The 24282-nt window shown below is 39.3% G+C and overlaps 1 protein-coding gene and 1 long non-coding RNA gene across 3 annotated transcripts; one reads left to right on the forward strand and one right to left on the reverse strand.

Annotated features, from left to right (window-relative positions):
* Positions 1-4181: 4181 nt before the first annotated feature.
* FIBIN (fin bud initiation factor homolog) lies at positions 4182-6287 on the reverse strand. Its single transcript, XM_006727286.3, has one exon. It carries the CDS (start codon positions 5807-5809, stop codon positions 5174-5176), a length of 636 nt encoding a protein of 211 aa, XP_006727349.1. The 5' UTR covers positions 5810-6287; the 3' UTR covers positions 4182-5173.
* Positions 6288-6393: 106 nt separating this feature from the next.
* LOC115940490 (uncharacterized) lies at positions 6394-23030 on the forward strand. 2 transcript variants are annotated; one of them, XR_014138635.1, is made up of 4 exons: positions 6394-6569; positions 7669-9515; positions 21788-21958; positions 22712-23030. It is a non-coding gene; the product is annotated as an uncharacterized LOC115940490 (long non-coding RNA). The 2 variants fall into 2 exon arrangements; XR_014138634.1 differs by lacking the exon at positions 22712-23030 and having other exon boundaries at positions 21788-22701.
* Positions 23031-24282: the final 1252 nt, after the last annotated feature.

Genomic DNA, 24282 nt, shown 5'->3' on the forward strand with positions numbered 1-24282 from the left:
GGCCTGGTGGTGGGTATTGAGGAGGGCACATTCTGCATGGAGCACTGGGTGTTATGCACAAACAATGAATCATGGAACACTTCATTTAAACTAATGATGTAATGTATGGGGATTAACATAAGAATAAAAAAAAAAGAAATAAATATCGGCTATTATTTGCATTTTGCAAACAAAGGGATGGAATTTCAGAACACTTAAGGGATTTATTCAAAGCTGTACAACTAATACATGGTGGGGCAAGATCTAGAACCCAGAACCTCTGCCTCCTGGAGTACCGTGGGGAGATTTAAGCATTTTTAAAAGATCTATGCTACTGAACATATTTAATACCTAAAATAGACAGATGCTACAAAACAAGGTATTACTAGGATATCATATTTTTTCACAAAGGAAAATATAGTTACATAGTAGATTTGTATTAAAAATACTAAAACAGTAAGTACACTAAAATGCAAATAGTAGGTGTATGCTGGGGGAGTTTGAGACTATGAATGATTTTGTTTTCTTTGTGTTTTGCTGTTTACATGGTTATTAGAATACAACAGTTACGGCTTATATAGTTGGAAAAAAATGTTAAAATTTAAAAGCAGAACAACAATAATACCAGCAGCGATGAAACCCTTGTATCTCTTAAATGTGTGATTATACCAAATCCTTATTTTATTTATACTGCTTTACATTTCCCAAACAATTCTAGTTTAGATTCTTGCTAAGCTCCCATAGAAGCTTGTACTTTGCCAATCCCACATGATGCTCTGATTCTTTGTCTAGGTGTCCTTTTTCTCATGTGTCTATATGCCATTTTCCATTGTGGGTACCTCATACGGGGGCTCTTTAAAAATGTTGGATGAATGACATACCTATTGGGATCTTGACTGTGGAGATAATATTCCTAAGGATAACCCCAATTCCAAAATTGCTAAGATGATTCGCAGAATCTCATTCTCTATATCAGCGAATTATTGTTACACATTTCTGTATTCTATTTCTAACCAAGACTTATGTCTCCAGTTGTTTTTTAATGAAAACACTGATTTTATATGAAAACACTGACAAACCACAGTTAGCATTTATATTTCACAACCGATTATTGTTTCTTATCAAGAAGATTTTAATAATGATCCTCTGAAAAATGTCCCAAGGAAATTTGAGCATACAACCCATTTAGAGTGATTTCATATCTTTGGTGGTTTTCATGGACATTTTTATTACTTGCTAAAATAGTTTATAATCTAAGTTTCAAGGCTTCTCTCAGAAAGCTTTGAGCCTATTTCCTTAGCAGAGTTATAAACAAGAATTTAAAAGGCAATGAAAACTATGTGAACTATGGAACAGCCTCTCCGTGCTGCCTTTCATAACATACCTACACCAGCAGGCTTCTGCCGGCTTCTAGGAGTGTGGCTTTGGTGGTTGCAAAGGCTAACATGGCCTGGTGTCCTTTATCAACAGACGCTAGATAGACAGATACCTATGGAATGTTTCAAAGTAGGTATACGGAAATTTTCACATGGTCAGATTGGGAGAGTGAGGAGTAGTGGTATTTAACAATGCATCACACAGAGAAAGACTCAGCGAGAAATTCGGTAAACACAGGAGCCACTCAGCTTCCGATGGACAGAGATCAGACATCTGAATTGCTGTAGGAAGTCAGTTGACAGGCCTATAGGGACAACATGTGCAGTAGACAGCTGGTGGCCCCAGGGGACCCCTACCCTCCACAGTCTTCTTTAATTTGATCTATACTCCACTAGATAACCATCAGTTTAAAAAGGGAGAATATAGTGAAGTATGTAAGACATCACACAGTTCTCACCTTGGGAAAATTCCCTAGGCTTTCTGGGCCTCAGTTACCAAACTAACCATAATAGTAAGTAACATTGACTGAGGATTCACTCTGTGTCAGGTACTGTTCAAAGCACTTGGCATGGAATAATTCCTTTTCTATGATACTTCTTTCACAGTTTGTTGCTAGAATTAAGGCAAAGTAGTTCAGGCAAAGTTCTTAGCACAGGCCCTGAATTCTCAAAAAAGTTAGCAGTTTTGTTGTTATAACTAACTGAAACTTGGGGTGCCTGGGTGGCTCAGTCAGTTAAGTATCTGCCTTTGGCTCAGGTCATGATCCCAGGGTCCTGGGATGGAGCCCCACATCAAGCCCTGCATCAGGCTCCGGGTTCAGTGGGGAGTCTACTTCTTCTTCCTCTTCCCCTACCCCTGGCTTGTGCTCTCTCTCTCTCACTCTCTTTCAAATAAATAAATAAAATCTTAAAAAAAAAAAAAACTAACTGAAAATTATAGCAACAACAAAAATGTCTCTTACTCAAATAAAACTCCAAGAGGCTTTTTAAAACTGTTAGTTAGATTAAGTCCCAAGGCTTTGTGAATCCCAGAATTACCCACAACCTAATTCCATACCTGATGCATGTTAAGTGATTGGTATTTATAAAAATAATGCATATCCTAAAATGTATGGATATTTTTGTCAGATTTCTCAGGGAAGAAAGTATGTAGTTTTCTTCAGATTCTCAAAATATTATTTCATGGTCTGAGAAATAAAGAAGCACTATTGAAAAGAATTTGTCACCTGGCAAGCAAGGAGGTCCCAATAAGCATAACAAGGAAGTGGGGAGGAAAGAACTGAGTGGGTCTGTTTCCCCCCATAAGAGGATTTGGAAAAGCTTTGTGATGTTAGCCTCTTGGTATCTAGGACGGCTCACTACCCACCCCCACCTCCACCCCACCCCCGAAAATTCTCATTTGCCCTCTAGGGCCATTTACATAAGACTCTGTGGGATTCCTGGCTGTACCTCTAGCCTTGAATGGATGATTCAAAGTCAGATAATTTCGTTCTGGTTCTGCAGGACTCATAGAATGTTCGCCCTAGAAAGAACCTCATACACAATCTGTTTCAGGGTTTTCAAATTTGTAGCAGATGCACCACTGGTCCTCTTTCTGCACCCATGGAAGGCATCTCTAACTGGGGACAGCCCTCTTTACATCTTTAAAAGGTGCCTTATAAATCCTTCCTAGCCTAATAGTGTATGAGGCCATTATGGATTGATTGAAATTAGCATGCACAGGGAAGCCAGTTTTCTAACTGTCATGTGCTTAATATTCTATTACAGATGGGAAAATTGAAGAGGTGACATTTAATATGTCCATGGATTAGACTTCAGTCCTGTGAAGTGAGTGATAGGAAAGTTTTGAGATATTAAGTGTTGTGACTACAAACTACAATCATTTAAGTGCCAAATATCATCTCCTTTGCCTCTGCTGTTTTTCCCTCATCTTTCATAGAATAAAGAAGGAAACCCTTTTCAACAATCATTTACCTTCCCCCCACACACCAGTATAGAGGCAGCTAAGAAATTACAAACAATTATTTTAAGTATTATTCCATGTGTTGTTCTTTTATATTTTAAACAATGAGGTTTATGCAAAGGTTTGGGCCTCTGCATCCTTGCAAGGAGCAGTGTGGGAAAGTTCTGTACTGTAAGAGACCAGGAGCTGTTAAAACAAGGGTCAGCCACTTTCTGGGCCTCAGTTTCCCCTAAAGAAATAGGAGGATATATTGGACACATCATAGGAATAGAAAACTAGAGTCTTCGTGCATGGGAAAGAAAAAAAAATGCTTCACTGTTGAAGAGTAGATTATGAACATTTATTTATTTTCCTCTGTGTGTGTGTGTGTGTGTGTGTGTGTGTGTGTGAAAGGAAAACATATTTAAGGTGAGAGTGAGGGGCTGGGGGAAGACATGAAATAAAGTGCATTTCCACCTTTTGAAATCATTAGTCAATAACATAAACCTGGCTTCAAAATTATTAAACATCATTATAGTTCTTATAACTTAGAATGGAACCCTCCGTCTGCATTATGAGGGCATATAATTTAACAAGCCTTGTCATAAGATTTTCCAGTTGTTTCTATGGGAAAAACTGGGGAAAATGGAGTTTTTAGGCAGACCAGCAGAGATCAACTTCTGGCTAGACCTAGATTTTTTTCTTTTGAGGATGATAAGGGTGGCCAGGGAAGAGAGGATTGCCAAATACATAGCCATCCCTCTGCCTTCTTTATCATATACTCTGAGTAAACTGGCTTAAATCCCACCCTTCTCTTTCCTCTTGCACTGTACTTCTCTTTGCAATATGAAAGTTATGGATATCAATTAGAAAATAAGCCAGTATTATACACGAACATATTTATTGGCTGAATAATAAAACTTAATCAAGGAGTTATTAAAATTAGAATCCCCCCCTACTTGAAGTACAAGTTTCCAATACGCAAACAGAAGCAAAACCCCCAAACCCAGAACGAATACATTGGTAACCTACATCATCGGCATTCAGGGGTGTGTTCAATCTATCTACTTTTTTGTAATGGACTGCAGCTCTGAGGACACAGGCATACAATGAGAGACACAACAAATCAGCTTAGCAACATTAGTGTGTACCCACCACAAAGCTTGGACTTCTTAAATGTGGTCACTTCAACTTACACTCACAGAGGCACCTTGGACATCTCCCTGCAAAGGACGATTTGCATATTTCTAGGCAATACTCTTACAAAAAAAAAAAAAAAAAAAAAAACCCGAAAAACAAACAAAAAACCCCCAAAACTAAAAACAAAACCTTGGAGACCATGGTTAATAAATAAGAGAGAAAAGGAGAAGAAGAAACTGGCGACTTCCATCTGCTGGCAGGCAGGCTGAGCAGCACCTGGGACCTCATCTGAAAAACAGACAACTGACAACTTTCAGAGCCCAAGAGCCAAGGCTGAGGGCGAAAGGGAACTCTGCACTATCCTCTCTGAGTATTTTCCCATAATCTCCAGGGTGGGGAAATGTAATCACTCCCTACTGCATAAACTGTGTCCTTCTAGACATGGCTGAAACAGGTGTCTCTGCAGAGTTATAAAGTCCTCTAAGGAAGGCAGGAGGCATGGCCATAAGTTGTTCTTTCCAAGTACAAATCAATAGCAATTCCATAAATAATGTACAGAAACGAAACAACTCGACTCTCACTCATTTCCTTTAAAGTTCACTTCAGATCATTCTCCAAGTGCAACTCCAGATATAAAAAATAAGAAGTATAAGGGAAATGTTAGCCCTGTCTTCTGCCCCCACCCTCCACAACCGGGCTGACTTGATGCCCTCTCCCTGCCAGTGTGCCCTTTCACCTACACTTTAAGATAATCATTTTTCAGCCGACCTAGCCGGGTCCCATGGCTCCTGATGGTGAGGGCCAGCAGCTCGTATTTGTCCCTGAGCCCCACGGAGATGTCAAGCGTTTCCTTCAGCAGGGACCTGGTGTGGACCAGCATCCCCAAGAAGTCCTCGTTGAGCCTGCTCTCTTGCCTGCTGTCCTGTTCCTGGCCCTGCTTAAACTTGCTTTCCAGCTCAGTGAGAGACTTGTCCGAGTTGGAGTAGGCATCCCCGATCTGGTGGGACTCCCGCCGCAGGTACTTGCCATAGCTCTCTTCCCCGTCCAGGTCGTAGGAGATGCTCTTACTGATGCCCTCCAGGACACGCCCAGCATCCTCCACCTGGCGGCCCAGCACGGTGAACTCTTCCCGGAGGGTGAGGCTCAGCAGACTGCTGGCCTGGCTCCCCTCCCCCTGGGAGCAGCGCCGGTGGTCACTCACCCTGAACAGCAACTGGCACTTCTCAGGGTCATCATTCTCTTCATAGTCCCCGTCGGGCACGAAGTAGTGGTGCAGAGTCCCATTGGACATCTCCGGGTAGAGAGGGCCATCGAAGTAGCCCTGACACAGGCGGCAGAAGAAACCTATCCAGAGCAACTTCAGGAACACCATCCTGGAGAGTCAGGATGACCGGGGACCCCTGGAGAAGACAGTTCGCCCGGGCACGAAGAAGGGGGTCCCCCTGGGAGTCAGTGCCTCCCCAAGACGGCGACAGCCTCAGTCCCCGCCGGCTTGCTGCACCCTGGCCCCCCCTCCCCGGCAGGCTTCATGTGGCTGTGTCACCGGCGCCTGGGTAGCACGGCCACACAGCGCAGGACGCACGCAGGCTCTGGCTCCTGCGCTCCGGGCTGGAACTCAGCCGGCTCCTTCCCGGCGGCGGCGGCGGGGGCGGCGGCGGCGGCGGGATCACCGGCAGGAGAGGGAACCCCTCCTCCAGGGCTCGGTTGCCCCACTCTCTCTCTCGAGAGTTCCCCCTTGCTCCTGAGAGATGGAGTCTGTAGCTGGAGAGAGAGGCTCTTGCCCTCTGATACGATTTCAACTTCTGGACGGGGTGGGAATGTGGAGCTTTTCCTTTGGCTAATGATATCCTGAGGATCTCTCTGCTCTCAAATTACAGCTGGTTTCGTCACTTGGAAGCCAGGGAACAAGTTTGGAAAGAAACCTCTCATCAGGTCTCTGCTATTAAAGGTACAGGATCTTTTTTTTTTTTTTTTTTTTAAGACTGGAAGGGGGACCTTGCAAAATAGAATTTAGCTTGAAGGAGAAAATAAGAACAGGGTAAACAGAATGCTTACAACAGAAAGACTGATCTGCTGTTAACATACTGGAGGGAAGAGTGATTACTCTGGAGAAATACTACTTCACATTTGAAGTAAGTACCAGTTCGATTGGATTTGTTAAGTATGTCTATATTTATCATTAAAAAGTTTGTGACTTCGAAGGCAAATTTGTAGTGTAAGACATGGCAGTTTTGTTTGGAAATGGTTAGTTAATTAAAAATGTTAATAACAATACATTGAAAGCAATAGCAATATAGAAAACTGATTAATGCATGGTTGCTGGTATGTACAGGAACAAAAGCTGAAAATGGAATTTTGCCAGTTTAATAAGTAAGTGGACAACTGAGATAATTGTTTAATCCTATGAAAAACCATCCGTGCTGAGCTTCAGCAATGCATCTTTAGCCTGACACCTTTGCAGCTATTGTCTCTTTTGAGATACTTAAAAGTTTTTGAAGAATGTAGGGCTGGGACTATTATCTGGAGAAACCAAGGGACACCATGAGAAACAAATTGTTTGTAGTCACAAAGTTAGACTGTGGTGGAACCAGCACAGGGTCTTTTCATTTAATTTAGAAAAACAAAGTTTTTTGTTTTTTGTTTTTACCAGGCCTTTTTAGTTTCTGATCTATGAGTTAATTAACAAATTGCCATCCATCGGCCAACTCATTTGTCCCAGAAATGTTTACTGAGCATTTACTATATGCTAGAGTCTATTTTAGATACCGCTTCGAGAGCTGTGGAAAAAATGGAGACGAATACTTGCCCTCTTGGAGCTTACATTCTAGGAAATTGAGAGAAAATTAAACTAATATAAATAAAGAAGATACATTGCATGTTGACAGTGAGAGGGTTGGAGAAAAGACAGGGAAAGGATGGGAAAGTGGAGGCAGAATTCCTGTTTTTGTAGTTATTTCCTTTCGGCCTTGAAATGTAGCTGAAATACTCATGTGATCTGCCTGTGTTAGTACTTATCTTCCTCTCCAAGTCATAAGGGACTGGTGTCATTCAGAGCTACAGTGCCATAGAGTTCTGGGATTGTCATACTTGTTACCGTCACTTTCTGACATAAACAACCCAGACTTGTGGATAGATGAGAAGTCTGGTTAAGTACCTGGATATTTCGTCACTGTGGTGCCACATGCATAGATTTTGCAAGACATGTTGACTGCACATTTAATGCTTATCCAGATATTTGACATCATGAAAACACGGACAAAAGGAGTCTTCTTAGCGATTATGCTAACCAAAAAGATGATGACTTATTTTCACTGCATTCCAGCAGAGAACTACCACCTTCTCCATGGAGAGACGGGACTGTTGGACTCAAGAGTCATATTACTTCATTCTTTTTTTTCCTGGGACATTCACAAATGACAACAGACGGATTCAAATTGGCTGCTTGGCCAAAGAAGGGAAGAGGAATTTACTCGGATTCACTCCACTTCTTGTACAATCCCTCCCTGACTTACGAACCAATTCAATTAAGCAAACCTAAATTAAGCACTTATTACTACTTGCCCCCTACTTTATGCAGGGCACAGTGTTAAGTGAGCTGTAGATACAAAGATGTGCAGTAAGAAGTTTCAGCCTACAAAGAGTTTGCTCTCTGGTGAAGAGTCAGGCCTATATACACAAACAACCATGATACGAATGGCTAAGAGTATTTACTTTTTCCTACAATTACCTCATCTAAAGATATAAACTCCATGTCATGTATCAGGAAGGCATCGCTTTGGCACAAGTAACTGAAAGTCTAATTCAATCACACTGAAGTCAAAAAGGAATTCACTGACTTACAGAAAGTCTATAATTAGATTTTCAGTCTGCGCCTGGTCCAGAATCTAGTTTCTTTCTCACCATTTTTTGGTTCTACTTCCTCAGCTTAAATTCATCCTTGGGTAGTCTTTTTCATTTGTGGTTCCAGGACAGCTACAAGTGTCTTTTGCAGCTGCAAACGTCCTTGTTCCTATGTAGTGGGAATGAAAGGTTATGAATGGCAGGTCGTTCAAATCAGCCTCAGTGGCCATGTTGGTTTGATTTGGACCATTAATTCATCCTTGAACCAGGTTGACTGTAGTCAGAGGTTCGGGATTGGCCACTGCGCTTGGGACAACAAATGAAAAAGGACCCTGTTCTGCAGCTGAAGGCAAGGTACCATGCAAACTACATGGATGAAAAATTTAAGGTCTTATTTAGGAAGGGGACAGTATGAGAATGGATTCCAGGGAAGTAACTACAAATACTCTCCCTACCCCATGCTTTTGTCTTTATTAACCATTTCTGAAAGACACCAGCACTCTTGTAGTTGTGCGCAGTCAACTATTTAACAGCTGGCTCTATGGGAGAAAAAAGCTCTTTGTAGCATTTGCTGATTTCCATGGTGTGAATACACTCACCATGCCTGGATCACTGAATACAGACAGAGTTAGGAAGATGTGTGCAATGACACACCATTATATAGCATTTCCATTATACAGATACATTAGATACAGATAACCCCCACAGCAAAGAAAATAGTAATTTCAAAGTGATGAGTTTTACATATGCATTCCCTTTATTTTAATATAATTTATTTAACTGCAAGTATAAATAACGTAATTTTCAATAATGACTGTTTAACGACTGACTTGCAAAATTCCTAAAAACCTAACAATTAGTTCTCACGAGTCAGTGCTAGTTAGCTCCAGCACACCATGGCTTTTTGCACTAAACACTTCATCTTGTTCATTTTTAAAAGTTGTTTATTTATAAGGTCTTCATATGTGCACAATCCTGTCTTGGGCTGATCTACTAGAGTCAGAGTTAAGGTGGGCTTCTAATGATTGGCCTGAAGTAAATGGAGCCAGAGGAAATGTCCAAACCCAGATATTCAGGACGGAGAACTTGGAGAAGTAAAATCGAGAAGTACGATCCGCTGATAGGGACAATAGTTGAGTTTTCAGTCCTAGGGCTGAAAACTAGAGATGAAGTCAAAGGGCAGGAACTGGATAAAATTAAGAATAAAGGAGGACCCCAGCAGCAGTGGCCGGAGTCATGTAAGTAGATAAGCACCCTCACCCAGTACCAGCTGCTTATTTGCAATCCTTGCCATGCAACGCAAGCAGGGTTGGCTAGCTTACAGCTCGTGTATCCTTTCTTCTTTTCGGCGCACTTTAAATCTTGTTCCTTTGGTCCAGTTACCACTTCAGAGAGGGGAGCAGAAAATCAGGCTGGCACCATGAGCCTAAAGACCTATAAGATTTCTTAAGCTCCATGATTTCCCCCTGCCAAAGACTTTTGTGATCCCCTGACTGTTTCTGATTATGATAATAGTGGAATTTTTATAGACAAAGAGGCTTGTAAGAGATGAGGTCCCACTACGCAGTCTAGAAATTCAAAGTGTGTCTCTGGGAAGTGGAAGCTCTCACTCTCAACACCTCCCCTCCCCCAAACAGGGGGGAGGCTGAATTCAGACTGAATCCCTAAACCATGTCAGAGAAGAAAAAAACAAGGAAGTTAGCTTGGACCAGAGTAGGGGTTCTGGGGTGGGAGAAGAGAGAAAAGGAAGACAAAGGGGAGAAGATAAGAGAGCCCCAGTATTTAGCACTTTGGGTATTATTTTATCAATTAACAGGAAATCACTAGCATTTGTTTAGCAACCATTGTTTACAGAGGGTGGGAAGGAGAAAGGAAAAGAAATGGATGAGTAAGGAAGAAAGGTAGCAAGTAAAGAAGGAAGAAAAGACAGAAGGAGAAAAAGAAGAGAGAGTGGAATAAATTTTGATGATCTAATTTATTTGTCACATTAATTTAGTGAAGTGGTTATTATTATTTGCTATAATAACATTGGTTAGGGGCAATTCTTAACAAGAACAATCACAGAGTTCCCATGAAATATAGGCAATACAACATACCCATGGAAACCTAATGAGAATGCTTACAAGGAAATAAGTATAATGTGGGAAGAGTTTGATCAGTTCTCCCAGTCTGTCTCCATTAGTGAGAAAAGGCTGTGATATGCTGCGGTAACAAATATCACCAACATGTTAACACCAAATTCAAGTCCACTGCACGTCAGGGTGACTCAGTAACTCTCTTCTATGACTTAGCTATAATGGTATTTCCTCTAAAAGCCCTTCCTTGATTTCCCAATTTTAATTAGTTCTCCCTATCAGTTCCTTTTATACCACTCTGTTTCTTCCCTCATGGCACTTTCTATTGTTTATGATTGTACTTTAATTTAGGTATTTATTTGTCCTAAGTTTGTCTCTTCAGCTTGGTTTACACTACAGAAAGACAGGAGCTGTGTTCCCTTCTATATCCTGAGTGCCTAATACAGTCATAAGAAGTGCTTAATGAATACATGTTAGCACCCTAGGTGAAGTTGGTCACTTCCTAGTTAGTGTTTTGGCAAGATGTTTTTTGCAACTAGTGTTTTCTTTCTTTTCTTCTTTTCTTTTCTTTTCTTTTTCTCCTTTCTTTTTTTCTTTTCTTTAAATTTAAATTTAATTAATTAACATACAGTATATGTTATAGTTTCAGAGGCAAAGTTTATATAGAGAGTTTATAACATATAGTGTATATTAGTAGTTTCAGAGGTAGAGTTTAGTCATTCATCAGTTGCACTGGAGTTAGTGTTTCAGTGGTACTTTTTCTTTGTTTCTTCTGTTATGTGTGTTGCATTGCATTGGATTATCTATGAACTAGTCTGTCTTCCCCACTTGACTGTGAATTCCTCAAGGGTAAGAGTGTATTTTATTTACCTTTAAATTTACCTTTATATACTCTGTGATTAGCACAGAGCCAAGCATATAGCAAGAGCCAAATATTTGTTGTTGTGATAGTTAAGCTGTAGAATTTAAGGAATTCTATAATTTAATGATGGTCAGATAATCTATCTATTTGAATACATATTTTATCTGGCCAACAGTCAGCCAGTGATGTCTCACACTTAATCTGGCAGTAGAGAAGGGAAAAAGTTCTGCGAGTTCCAATATTCAGAACATTCAGAAGGGAGTATCGCTCAGAAGGGCGACTTTTGACCTGTCCTGAGTAAACTGTGTAGCAGTCTGTATATATGGTCCTAGAGTGTTCTGGTTTGTAAACTACAGAAGCATCAGACCACCCTGCAGCGTACTTTATTAGCCTGGTGAAGATTTTCACTTTACTGCTATTGGAAGTGCATGTCCTGGGTTATAATCCAGCTAGGTCAGAGAAGAATCAAACCTTGTTTGTTTCCCCTCTCTGAGCAGTGTTTTATTTTCCCTCATCATTTTAATTTTAAAGACCAATAGAATTGGGGGAAATGAGAAAAGGCAGAGAGATAGAGTAAGAGAGGATATACCAGTTTCACTTTGATACTGCAAGCACTTTGTTCAGCAACCACATGGGAAAACAAGGAGGAGCAGAAGCAGCTGTATCATCTGTTGAGGTTGCGGGGGACTCGGGGTGCAAAGAGTCTCCAGATGTAAGTATACAAGAGGATCAGATGAGAGGGACCTGCAAAGACTGTGATGATTTGACAGAGTGAAAGCTCACATCTGAGCTTGGGAACAGGACAAGTGTCATGAAATTTTTAGGCCAAGAGCCACTGACTGAGGTTACTGAGGAACAATGGGGCTGAGTCAGTCAGTCCCCTTGTTCAAGGAACTCTGCTAGTTCTGGTCTTAATGAAATTTATAAAGGAGTCCACAAAATGGCCAAACAGATGCCCCTCAGAAATCAGTTAGGGTGGGGAGTGAAGGGATGTGGCCAGATTAGTAATAGCATTTCACTTTCTTTGTCAGAAAACAGGAATATCTTCCATGCTTGTGTTTCTTGGTCCTTGGCTGCCTTTTTTCAAGACCTTGGAGATTAAAAATTGTCTTGCAGTGAAAAAGTCCTTGATTATGTTTTGAATCCAAATCCAAATCCAGTTTTTAATTCTAAAGAAATGCAGTTGGAAGAGGATGATAGGGGCTATTTTGAAGATGAGTCAAAATGGGCTTGTCAGTATTGCCTTTGGGAGGAAAAGTCTGAATACTTCAGAAAGCCTATTCGCAGATCCTGGTTCCAGGCTGGACTCAATTTCCTCCACTTCTTATTTTGCAGCTTTGTTTATGCTGCCTAATGAACACTAACACTTAACTTTTCACTCCTGTTACCTACTCCTCATTTGGCCCTTATTACTGATGGCCCTAAATGTCGAACAGATGGAGGCAGAAGAATAGGCTCATAGAGACATTTGAGATATAACAATTTACTTAAATATGCTCTTTGGGTATTGAATCTGTTTAGGGCATGCTCTTGTTTAAAACTGGGATGCTCTTCAATCTGACCTAGTTCAGAGTAGGTGTTCAGCAAATATTTGTTGTTGGAAGCTATTAAGCCAATGATTGTAAGTGGGGTTATCAATTTAATACTGACCATATGTTTTGAACCACGGACACGAGAGGGCTCAATGGGGACAGACTTGAGACAGTTTATTAGCAACAGACTACGGATCACGTAACTAAAGATTCTTTGGACTGGGGAAATGTACTCATTTGCCGATGACCTTTATGAACAAAATTTTTGTTCATAATAAACAATTTGTCAGCAGTGAGTCCGGGTTGCAGCCTGCCTTGTCTTTAGCTTGTTATTGCAACTCTGCAAAGAACAAACAGCAAATAAAACAATGTAAAGATCTATAAAAAGAAAGTATGGTAGATTTGGTTACATACAAAACATATGTGAAAGTTGTTATAGTCACGATTGTGAATTGGGATATTTGCAACACATTTTGATAAGAAATGTTTAATATTCTTAGTGTATACTGAGTTCTACGAACCCAAGAAGAAAAACACTAGAACCTCAGAAGATAAATGAGCAAGTGAGACAAGTAGGCAGTTTTTAGTAGTGAAAACTACATTCCTATTTAACATATAAAATATGTAACCTTGTAAGTAATGAAAAACCAGAAATGAAAATAACAATGAGATAGGATTTGTCCTAATATTAGTATAAAATAGTTATACTTCTTAATGCTCTAATGACATAGAAAGACAAGTGTTCTCATATATTAAAGATGGAGATATTAATGGGTTTGACCTTTCTGCAAAGCAGTATGGTTATTTGTATTGAGAGATTTAAAATTTTTCATACACTTGGACCCGGTAATTTTGCTTCTAGAATATATGCCAGAAACATAAATACATATAGAAATACATAGAAAGATTTATAAACAAAGACATCCACTGCTGCACTGTTTTTAAGAATAGAAAGGTAGAAACAAGCAAAATCTCCCAAGGAGAAAAAAAAAAAAAACAACTAAACTAAATACATAGTGTATCCTTATACTGGAAAGATTTTACATCTTATGAAAATTAAATTTTTTGTTAAGATTTATTTATTTAAGAGAAAGAGAGAGTGGTGGGGGCGGGTAGGGGCAGAGGGAGAGGGAAAGAGAAACTTAAGCAGACTCTGTGCTGAGTGTGGAGCCTTAACGTGGGGCTTGATCTCATGACGGTGAGATCATGATATAAGCCAAAACCAAGAGTAGGATGCTTAAGTGACTGCGCCACCGAGGCGCCCCTGAAAATTAAATTTAAGATATTTTTAATAAAAATAAGAAAGTATTGTGATACAATACCGTATGAAAAATGATTACTAAGGAAAGCAATAAAAACAATACAAAGCCAAGATGGTAATATGACAAAAGGTAGCATGCTTACCTCTATGGAGGTAATAGCTATGTTATTCTTTAATTTGGTCTGCCTTTCTCATATTTTCCATAATAGGGTATAGTATGAAATTTAGGAAGAAAAAGAGAAGCAAAGAAAGGAAAATAGTACCGAGAGGTAGAAAATCTTGGGCTACATTCTGAAAGCATCCGCTTCACAGAGCTCCTGACTTTACATTCTTTAGGCAGAAAGCTTCTCTGACATCCTGATTCTGGGTCTGCAGACAGCAGACATTCATTTGCATTAGTCTCCTAAACCGCTTGGCGCTGGAGCCAGATACCCAAACCCTTTGGATTTGGTAACCTCTGGTAGATTCATTCTACTGTCAAAATAAAAGCACGTTCTCAGACTGTGGACTCTGAGGTTAAATTCCTAGATCTTTTGGATCAGAATTTTCATTGCTAGTATTAAGGGTTGGGCTGGAGGGCAAGGTAAGGGGGGATGCAATCCCTATGTTGTAGAGGGTTATTTTGTGATAAAGCTTCTCTACACTTGGGTAGGATTTCTAACCAGAAATCCTAAAATCCAGGAATTACGGTCAGGCCAAATAATTCAAGACAACTGGATTTTAATTTTTTTCCTTTCTTGGGTCCAGGTCCCTTGTATATTTATTAAGACTGCTGCTTCCCAGATTTTGCCTCATACCACCACCTAAATGGAAGGAATTTCTATTAGGTAGCTTCAGAGACTAAATTATATCCTGTAATGTACATGAGAAAATGAAAAAAATCTACATCGTTAGATACTTACCATATTTTTTCTCTTTCATTTCTTTAATGTAAATGATGTTTTCATTCAGGGATAGTTGAACCAAGTTTGAAAGATGTGTGGTTGTCTACATGCAAATGTTATAAGGAAAATGGGAGAAAAAGTGTAATTTTCCATTCTCAATGATGAAAAATAAAGAGGGCAGTTTTAATAAAATATAACAACAAAATTTGTCTTGGTCTTAACACAATTCAATGAAAATATCCTTTGAAGCATTTTTTTTTAAGCTGTATAAAAATAAAAATGATGTTTGGATTTTAAGAAAGTTTAAAAATAGAGCATGTGCTACTGGGGAGGTCTGTCAAGTAACCAAGTAACTGATGATGTTTAGAAAGACTCTTAACTGTACTTAAAAAAATAGAGAATCCTTTTTTTTTCCCCCAAAGTAGGCCAGTGCTTGGTACAAACTGACAGCAAGCTATAATTTATGAATAGTGGAAAGACTTGTGACTTAGAATAACACTGTTGTGACAGCACAGTAATATAATAGGATTGAAGGTATTTAATAGAGAGAGAACACAAAATAAAAATGCTCTCAGTCTTAGAGATTTTAATTAGTATTAGGTATACTTTGCCACTTCGCTGTGGGGTGTGTCACTGGGTCCATGCATGTTTGGATAAGATGAATATGGGGCTTTCTGCCTAGGATAAGCTATCTTCCTTTTTTCTCCTCCCAAATGGTTTATTGATAATGGCTTTATCTCAAAAGTAGAAGCCAAATGGAAAAGGACAAAATGATCCCCAGAGAAGAAAAGTATTTCTGTCAAGAAGAATATAAACAAGTTTAAAAATAACTAAAAAGTGATTTGTCATTAAAAAGTTACTTTCCACTTGTAGAATGATTTTTACAATCTCCAATTAGAGAAAAATATTTCTTATTTTTAACCTCCTGGACCCTCCTTGGCTCAGGTATGGCTACATTCCAAAGCTGCTTAAAGAGAAGAAGGGGATTAGCTTTGGAATGGTGAATTGTCTGTAGTTTGCACTCATGGATACTGAACTCCAACAGCTGACAGGAAAGAGAAAAAGTAAGCATTCACATATTAGGTCTATATGAAATCAAACATCAGGCTACTTGGATACATCTAGATTTTAGATACTTGGCAATGTGTAAGCAAAATGTTTTTGTGGTTTGCTCTTACTCTAGACATTTTAATACATTAGGATCTTAGCTTTAGAATCCTAAACAAGGAGATGTTTATAGATATTTTAATTTGAGGAAGAAAGACTGTTGATTGAAAACTGCCATCCCAGATCACCCCAAACAGAATATCATCAGAATATATGAACTCAAATATTACCAGTAAACTTAAGACACTAGAAAAAATATTACACTATTTTGTGCTTCTTGCTAAGATGAGATGACAGAAGATGAATATACCCTCCAACCTGAAATGACTAAAGCACCTGACATAGTACATTAAATAAGAATTTCCAAGGGGCACCTGGGTGGCTCAGTCTGTTAAGTGTCTGACTTCAGCTCAGGTCATGATCTCAGGGTTCTGATATTGAGGCCTGCATTGTCAGGTTCTATGCTCAGCAGGGAGTCTACTTCTCCCTCTCTCTCTCCCTCTGCCCCTCCCTCTGCTTGTGCTCTCTCTCTCAAATAAATAAATAAATAAATAAAATCTTTAAAAATGTTTTCAAGACATTGGGCATCAGGCAAGGAAGACAATGACCCCAGAAAGTTGGAAAACCAGAGATGGTATAAGGAAGGGTACACCAGGTGGAGAAATGGGGCTGGAGGTCCAGGGAGGCTAGTTTGGCTAGAGTTTACAAAGCAGGGTAGTGGAGAGGACCTCCAGAAATCTGTAGAGGGTCTTCCTCAAGTCTTCAGCTGAGTAGTGATCAGCACATGCATGAAAGGAAACTACCAGAAGTGGAGAAAGAACCACTGGAAGGATTAGAGGGAACAATCTCTAGAGCTCACACAGGGCTGAAAAGAGGTCCAATTCCAACCAGGCAGAGTAGAAAACTTCATTATTTACTGAATGTTGGGTAGATTACATGAAAGAATTTTGCCTCAATAGTGGAGAAGTATTAGCCATATTCTAAATGCTGCTCTGAGCCATACTAAAAAAGCTTATAAACAAAACCTATAAAGATCAAATTATTTCCAGGTAATGTACCCATATCCCAGAACAAAACTGAAGAATATTTATAAGAATACAAAAATAGCTAACACACAAGTTAAAATTAATAATGTCTAGTATTTAATTAAATATTACCAGACATTCCTCATCTAGGTAAACAGAACCCATGATGAGGAGAAAAATCAATCAATCTCAACTGAACTAGAATTGACACAGATAATTGAATTATTAGACAAAGACATTCAAGTTATTATAATTGCTTTTCATTTATTCAAGATGCAAGAGGAAATATTGATGATATTAAGTAGAGACATAGAAAGTATAAAAAAGAAACAAACTAAACTATAGAGTTAAAAGAATGCCCGAGATGTAAAACAAACCCTATTGGATTAAAGGTAGAGATAACTCATGGCAGAAAAAGAGATTAGCGAACTTGAAGACTTAAAAAATATCCAAAATGAATCACAGAAACATAAAAGACTAAAAAAGCATGAAGACAGTTATCAGTGAGCTGTGGAATGACCTCAAGCAGCCTATGTGTATGTAATTGCAGTTCCTGAAGGAGAAAAAGAAAGATAAACAGAAAAAGTATTTGGAGATACAATAGTCAATACTTTTCCAAATTTGATTAAAATTGTAAAGCCACACATCCAAAAAGCTTAAAAAAAAAAACAATAAAATAAACATGAATCAAGCTACTTAAAACTAGTAATAAAGAGAAAACCTAAAAGTCAGCTGAAGGAAAAGGACAAATTGTGAACAGAGGAACAAAGATGGCAGCAGATTTCTCTCGTGGTAAACAATGTAAGCCAGCAGACAGTAGAGAATCTTTAAGTTACTGAAAGAATAAAAACAAACAAACAACAACCCCAAAAAACTATCAACCAAGAATTCTGTATCCAGGACAAGTATCTTTCAAAAAATGAAGCCAGAGAAGATGTGGCCTCAAAGGAGGATCACTCTTGCCATGGTGGTATAAATCACTGGACCCACCAGACATACCACATGGTAAATCCAGCAGTAGGATGTTGGTAGAGTGAGAGGCCAGCCATGGTAAGGACACTAGAAGGTCAGCATAAAACTGGCCATTTACCTAGCCATCTTTCCTCCCCTTTTATATGCTCTGGTAGCATGGGAGATTGTGAGGGTCTTGTTGTCCTTCAGTACCTCCAGATTCAGTGGGTCCCCTATCACAGCTACTATAGTTGTCCTGGCAAGTGTGAGATATTTCTTTAAAGTGCTTTTCATTTTTCTGGGCTGCACCCAAGAAAAAAGGCCCACGAGTCTTCTACTTTGGGATTTGAGTTTATATTAGGGGTTCTATTGTTTTCCCTTACTCCTACCCCAGGGCTCTATTCTTGGAGTAGGAAAAATGCCGGCTTACCAAATTCTGTCTAACTCTTTTACTTTCTCTGAAAATCTTCTTCCTATTTCCTCCAGCCCATAGAAGTTGTGTGTATTCTCTCTGTAGTAGGAAACTGTTTCGCTTCCTGCAAATCTATTATTTATGCCAGAATCTGAACTATTGGGAACTTAAAACCTTCAATTTGAGTTATTTTATTTTTATTTGCATTTCTTTCACTGCATCCTTTCACAAATAGACTGTAGGAGACCAAAAAAATACCACATGTACTCAGGTTATCACTCTGTTAGAACTGAAAATATTTTCTCCTGGCACATTGCTTATGTTTAGCTTTCTTTATTCTGCTCTTTCATAGCCAGCTGAGAGTCAGAAGAGTACTGTGTGTGCATGCATGTGTGTGCACACCTACAATGAGTTATTAAGGGGAAAAAGGCTAACACTCAAGACAAATTTAGATGATGGGCAACATTTCTCGAGGGCTAGCCCTGGTTATGATATCGAGAATGCTCTCTAATGCCTTCTATGGTCTATAGACTATTATTCAGATTGGGAGCTTACAGCCCTGGCAGGAAGTTCACTGGGGAAAAATCTATTGAATCATTTCTTGGATTAAACAGGCAAATCAATCATGTGTCTGAGCCTAGAAGTGTTACCAGAAGTTCCCCAGGAGAAAAGTCACAGGAGATTACCAAACCTTACTTGAGATGGAAGAAATAGGTAAATGACTGAATTTTTAATTTTTGTCTAATGCTTGGTCATTGTTGTACATATTGTAAAATGGACCCTGATAGTCATGGAGCAACTTTAAAGATTTTATTTATTTATTTATTTGACAGAGACAGACACAGCGAGAGAGGGAACACAAGCAGGGAGAGTGGGAGAGGGAGAAGCAGGCTCCCCGCAGAGCAGGGAGCCCAATGCGGGGCTCGATCCCAGGACTCTGGGATCATGACCTGAGCCGAAGGCAGATGCTTAACGACTGAGCTACCCAGGCGCCCCTGGAGCAACTTTAAAAGTGTAAAGTGGCACTGTCTTCTATTGATAAATATTTTTGAGAGAAATCTTGCTAATGTTGCAGAGATATGGCTATAACAATAGCTAACCCTTGTCATATTTCATCCAGTCTAAGATGTTATCAGCTTTAAGATGTACTATCATTTTGTGTACCAAAAGGAAAAAAAAAAGTCAATAAAACTCTAGCAGAATGCTCTTAGAGTATTTTTAATTTTTTTTAAAGATTTTATTTATTTATTTGACAGAGAGAGAGAGAGCACAAGCAGGGGGAACTGCAGTCAGAGGGAGAAGCAGGCTACCTGCTGAGCAAGGAGCTTGATGCGGGATTGGATCCCAGGACCCTGGGATCATGACCTATCAGAAGGCAGACGCTTAAGTGACTGAGCCACCCAGCCACCCCTCTTGAATATTTTTTTAAATAATTTATTGATAAAGCCCTTTTAGACTTATTTAAACATAAACTTTTATCATTTATCCATTTTGGGAGTATATTTAAAGGAAAGTACAAGAGAAATTAACTCCTTTCTTCCTTCCCTCCTTCCTTCATCCCTCCCTCCTTCCCCCCTCCCTCCCTCTTTTCCTTCCTTCCTTCCTTCCTTCCTTCCTTCCTCTCTTGTTTTTGTCTTCATGATCCTATAGCTCCGGAACTTAAGTTCAAAGTTGGAAGGAATTTTTTTTTTTTTTTACAAATTCTTGTTTAATGCCCTATTGTGCTATGTAAAATATGAATTTGTCATATCAGCTTGTCGTTTCCTTTTACCTCTTCCCTATATCAGTTTATCCTGTCTTCATTTCTACTGCTTGGTGTGTTATAGATAATCTTTTTGTAGATACCTAAGTAAGAAAACGTTAACAGCCTCATTTACTTGCAGGTATCGATGTGGTTTGGAATTCTGGGGTCCAGAGCTGATGGCCAAGAAAGAATTCTTAAGATGTTTTGGTGCAAAAAGGTGGTTTTATTGAAGCACGGGGTCGGGACCCATGGGCAGAAAGAACTGGTGCCCCAGGATTGTGAGGAGCAACTGATTGTATATTTTGGGGTTGGGGGAAGGAAAGATAAAGGGGAGTTTCCACAAGGATTTTCAAATGCTAAAGAAGACTCACAGGATCCTGGAGGCCTAGCTATTGTCAAGCTAATATTGTTTTTCCCTCTAGCGAAACATTAACATTAAGACTGTTGGGAGTTTGCTGAAGGAATGTTATACTCCACCTGCCTCAAGTATTTGTCGGTGGGCTGCAGGTTATAAGGAAATTTAATTTTACCTGCATTTCTTTCTGCCTTTGTTCTCCCCATCAGGTATCTTTCTTAGGTCTTGATTGTTGCTTTGCAAGAAAATACGGAATTTTGTGATTTTTCAACAATGATATTTGTGTCCTTAATATCAAATGTCACAATATTCATTTTCTGTGACCTCAAGAATACATTTTAACTTTTGTTTCAATTGGAATCATAGTGCTATCTTTTTAAAAGACATCGAAAAAGCCAATGACACTCGGCACATATACAAACAACTATGCACATACATCAATTGAAGTGACAATAATGTGGGCATCCATGGTTGAAATCACACAAGCACAAAGGATGACATTGACCTCACAGATGCTCCCGAGTCAACAGAGACTACAAATTGTTCTCTTGTTCTGAGTTGCTCTGAGCCTCTTGATTATGATGCTGTAAGGTAGAAATGCCTGGGGGCACTCACCTGTGCCCATACTAGCCCTAACAGACATTTCCTGATTGGAGACAATACTCTTCCTGGACTGAACCTTGTGGTTCTTACTATGATTGCAGAACACACCTCAGCGACAACCGTCAGGAAACTTTGAAACACTCTTACTCACAAGTCCTGGAGGATGCATACCACACCCAGGGCCACAGATAAGGTAGCAGTAAGAGACAGAGAGAGAAAGAGAGAGGCAAAGAGAGAAAGAAAGAGACAGAGAGACACCTAGAGTTTTCCAGGTTCACTATTAATTGGGGAATTTAAAACGTATGAGTGGGACGTAAGCCTGGAGAAGGGAAAGCACGGTTACTCAGACAGGGCTTTTTAAAAGGGGAAACTCATGGGTGGGGAGGCCTGGCCCTTTATCTAGTTGTGTAGCTGCCAATGTGTTTATTTGAGATGGATGTCTTTGAAATGGATGCCTTGACAACCAAAGCTTAATGTCAAGCACTGACATTACAATAAAAAAAGCTAATGGTCACGCATTTACACTACACATCTATTGTAAGACGCTTCCCAATTTCAGAGCTGTTAAAACATTATAGAAAATGCATTTTGGAACTAAAGAAATTCAACATTGAGCATTTATCACTGGCTAAGTGCTTTACATAGAACTTAAGTAATCATTGCAAATCAGGATTACCACTTTTCATCTCTATTTTGCAGATGAGGGAATTGAAGCTCACGGAGGTATATAACTTGCCCTTGGTCATAAAACTGGCAAATTGAGGAACTGAGATTTTAACACAACTCTACCTGATAGAGCACCCAAGCTCCTTACCACTGTGCTATCCTTGCTTTGGGGACTGGAATGAAGGAGTCCAAAGCTGCTTTAAAGTTAGTATGGCTCTCCAAAATCACTTTGACATTATTTTTGTTCTAAACTATTTGCTTGCTCTTCAAGCAAACTTCACTGTATGATTTAGAGTAAGTATTCGCTATACATTTGTAGAATGAATAAAAGCTGTTATAATCTGTTCTGAGTATTGAATGTCCATAATATGCCAAAGTTATGTTATGGGAAAATACAACTGTTGAGAAAAGACTTGTAACGGGAACTTACTTTCATAAAGATGCATGTAAAAGTCCAGATAGTTTGGATAACTCTCCAGGGTCCAAGAGTGTTATCCATTACTGCTATATTAAAATGTATTAAATACCACTTAAAAGGTATTGACAGTCAACAAATAATAGACCACTTTGTGATCATCCTTATTTTGAATACATATTTTTTTCTGTTTGGCTATTATACCAAAGGCAATGAGCATAGCTTCTCATGCTCAAAAGGGAGTGGGTTGGGCGAAGGAGAAGAGCAGAGTGAAAGGGAGATCCACATTCACCTGTCGGAGAACATCCATTTCTGGGAGTCCAGGTGGAAAGGTAGAAGTGATTGGTTTAGAGAAAAGAGGCCTATCAGGTAGAATTAATATTGCTTCTTATTATTTTAATTGAGCCTTTCAATATAGGTCTATCTCAAGAGTATTAGCAAAGTATGAATGATATGTGATAAAAGAATAAATTTCTTGCTTTAATGGACATCAAATAAAGCAGAATATAAATAACATCCTTTATGTGGTCCATTTGCTACAGCAAGTATTGGAATAGAATTGTCAGAAGTGTCCTGCCCAGGTCTTGCCTGACGGGGGCCAAGGGCTGACCCCCACAGAATGTGACCTTAAGAGGCAATATATTGGTCTTTGGAAGAGAATTCTTGACGAACTCTTTGGTCCTGGAAATTCACATTGAAAGCCATCCCTTCCAGCTGCTGAAGTGACTATGGAAGCGTGTATTAAGGTGGAGCCTCTTTCAGCCTGTTTCTTCCAGTGATGCAATGAGCAGAAGCCACTGCCAAGCCAACTAGACACTGAGCATGAGTGACAAATAAACTTTTGGTCTGCTTGCTGCTGAATTTTGCAGTTATTTGTTACCACACCATAACCCGACCTATCATCAGTGACCTGAGTGAGGTCAATTTCTGCCTCAACCTTTGTCTTTGTTCAGTGCTCTGTATGAGAATGTGAAATGATTACAGAGTATTCTGAGGAGACTACGGACTCAGGTACTCCAGTTAACATACCCCAAGTGCAAGATAAGTTAGCTGTAAATATTTTGAATGTTTAACTTTACCAGGTGAAATTGAACTGAGACATCCATCTCCAGATGGGGATTTACCTGCCACGAAGAGGACTGGAGAAGCCATACCTTTAACTACCGCACCATCTTTGCTGAATTGTCTTTAGTTGGCACTGTTAAGAACTGTCACTCTGACTCTCCCTTTTTCCATATTCTTTGTGGACAAACCCTCGATCTTCTACCTCTTCTGTGTTTGAACAGGCTGTGACCACGAGTAAACCAGCCAACCCTTGCACATTTCAATCTCTAATCTCCTATTTTGTCTTTATTTTGGAAGTAGACTCTTAGAGGCCAATCTATTTACACCAGTTCCCACATGTTTTTTAACCTCATTTTCTCCCGTGTCTTGCCTGTGCTAAGCCAGGGGATTTAAGGATAAATTAATCTTGCCCTCCGGGACTGACGTCCTACTACAAAGATGGAAGTTCTATAACACAGACTGTGCCACACCATGGCACACATCACAAATCTATCACAACACACTGTCTATCTTAGCCTTACATCTTTCTCAGCAGGGCTACCAATAAATTCATTCATTCATCTGTATGTGGATTACTTCAGCAAGAATTTTTGTTGTTGTTATTCAAAGATGTTTATAATTTTTGAACCTCAGCAAGTATTTATTGAACACTTGTTATATTCCAGGTCCTGCTCTAGGCATTGGAAATAAACTAGAAATTATAATACTGAACTTGAGTCTCCAAGATAAAATAAGACAATGCATATAAATACCCTTGTGAACTCTAAAGCTCTATTCAAAGAGATTAGAAAGAAGTTTCCATATTCCTCAATATCACATTTTCTCTTTTAGTAACATTTTTGTAAAGTATGGTGCCTAATTTATCATTGACATTTTACTTGTTAGTAAACCACAGGCAGAAAGTTGCATAGGCTCAGTAATCTAACAGACTTGTTTTAAAAAAGCTGGCTGTAATATTTACATGGTTAAGTCATTTAAGTTCTTTGGGTCTCTGGTTTTTTATTATGGAGATACATAACACAGTAATAGATACATAAGGACTCTTTAC

This window comes from Leptonychotes weddellii, chromosome 11, assembly GCF_054177405.1.
Source record: "Leptonychotes weddellii isolate Sample4059 chromosome 11, ASM5417740v2, whole genome shotgun sequence".
NCBI lineage: Eukaryota > Metazoa > Chordata > Mammalia > Carnivora > Phocidae > Leptonychotes > Leptonychotes weddellii.

Excerpts from the sequence above, each read along its gene's own strand:
- FIBIN (XM_006727286.3), bottom strand. The coding sequence starts at position 5,809 with ATGGTGTTCCTGAAGTTGCTCTGGATAGGTTTCTTCTGCCGCCTGTGT.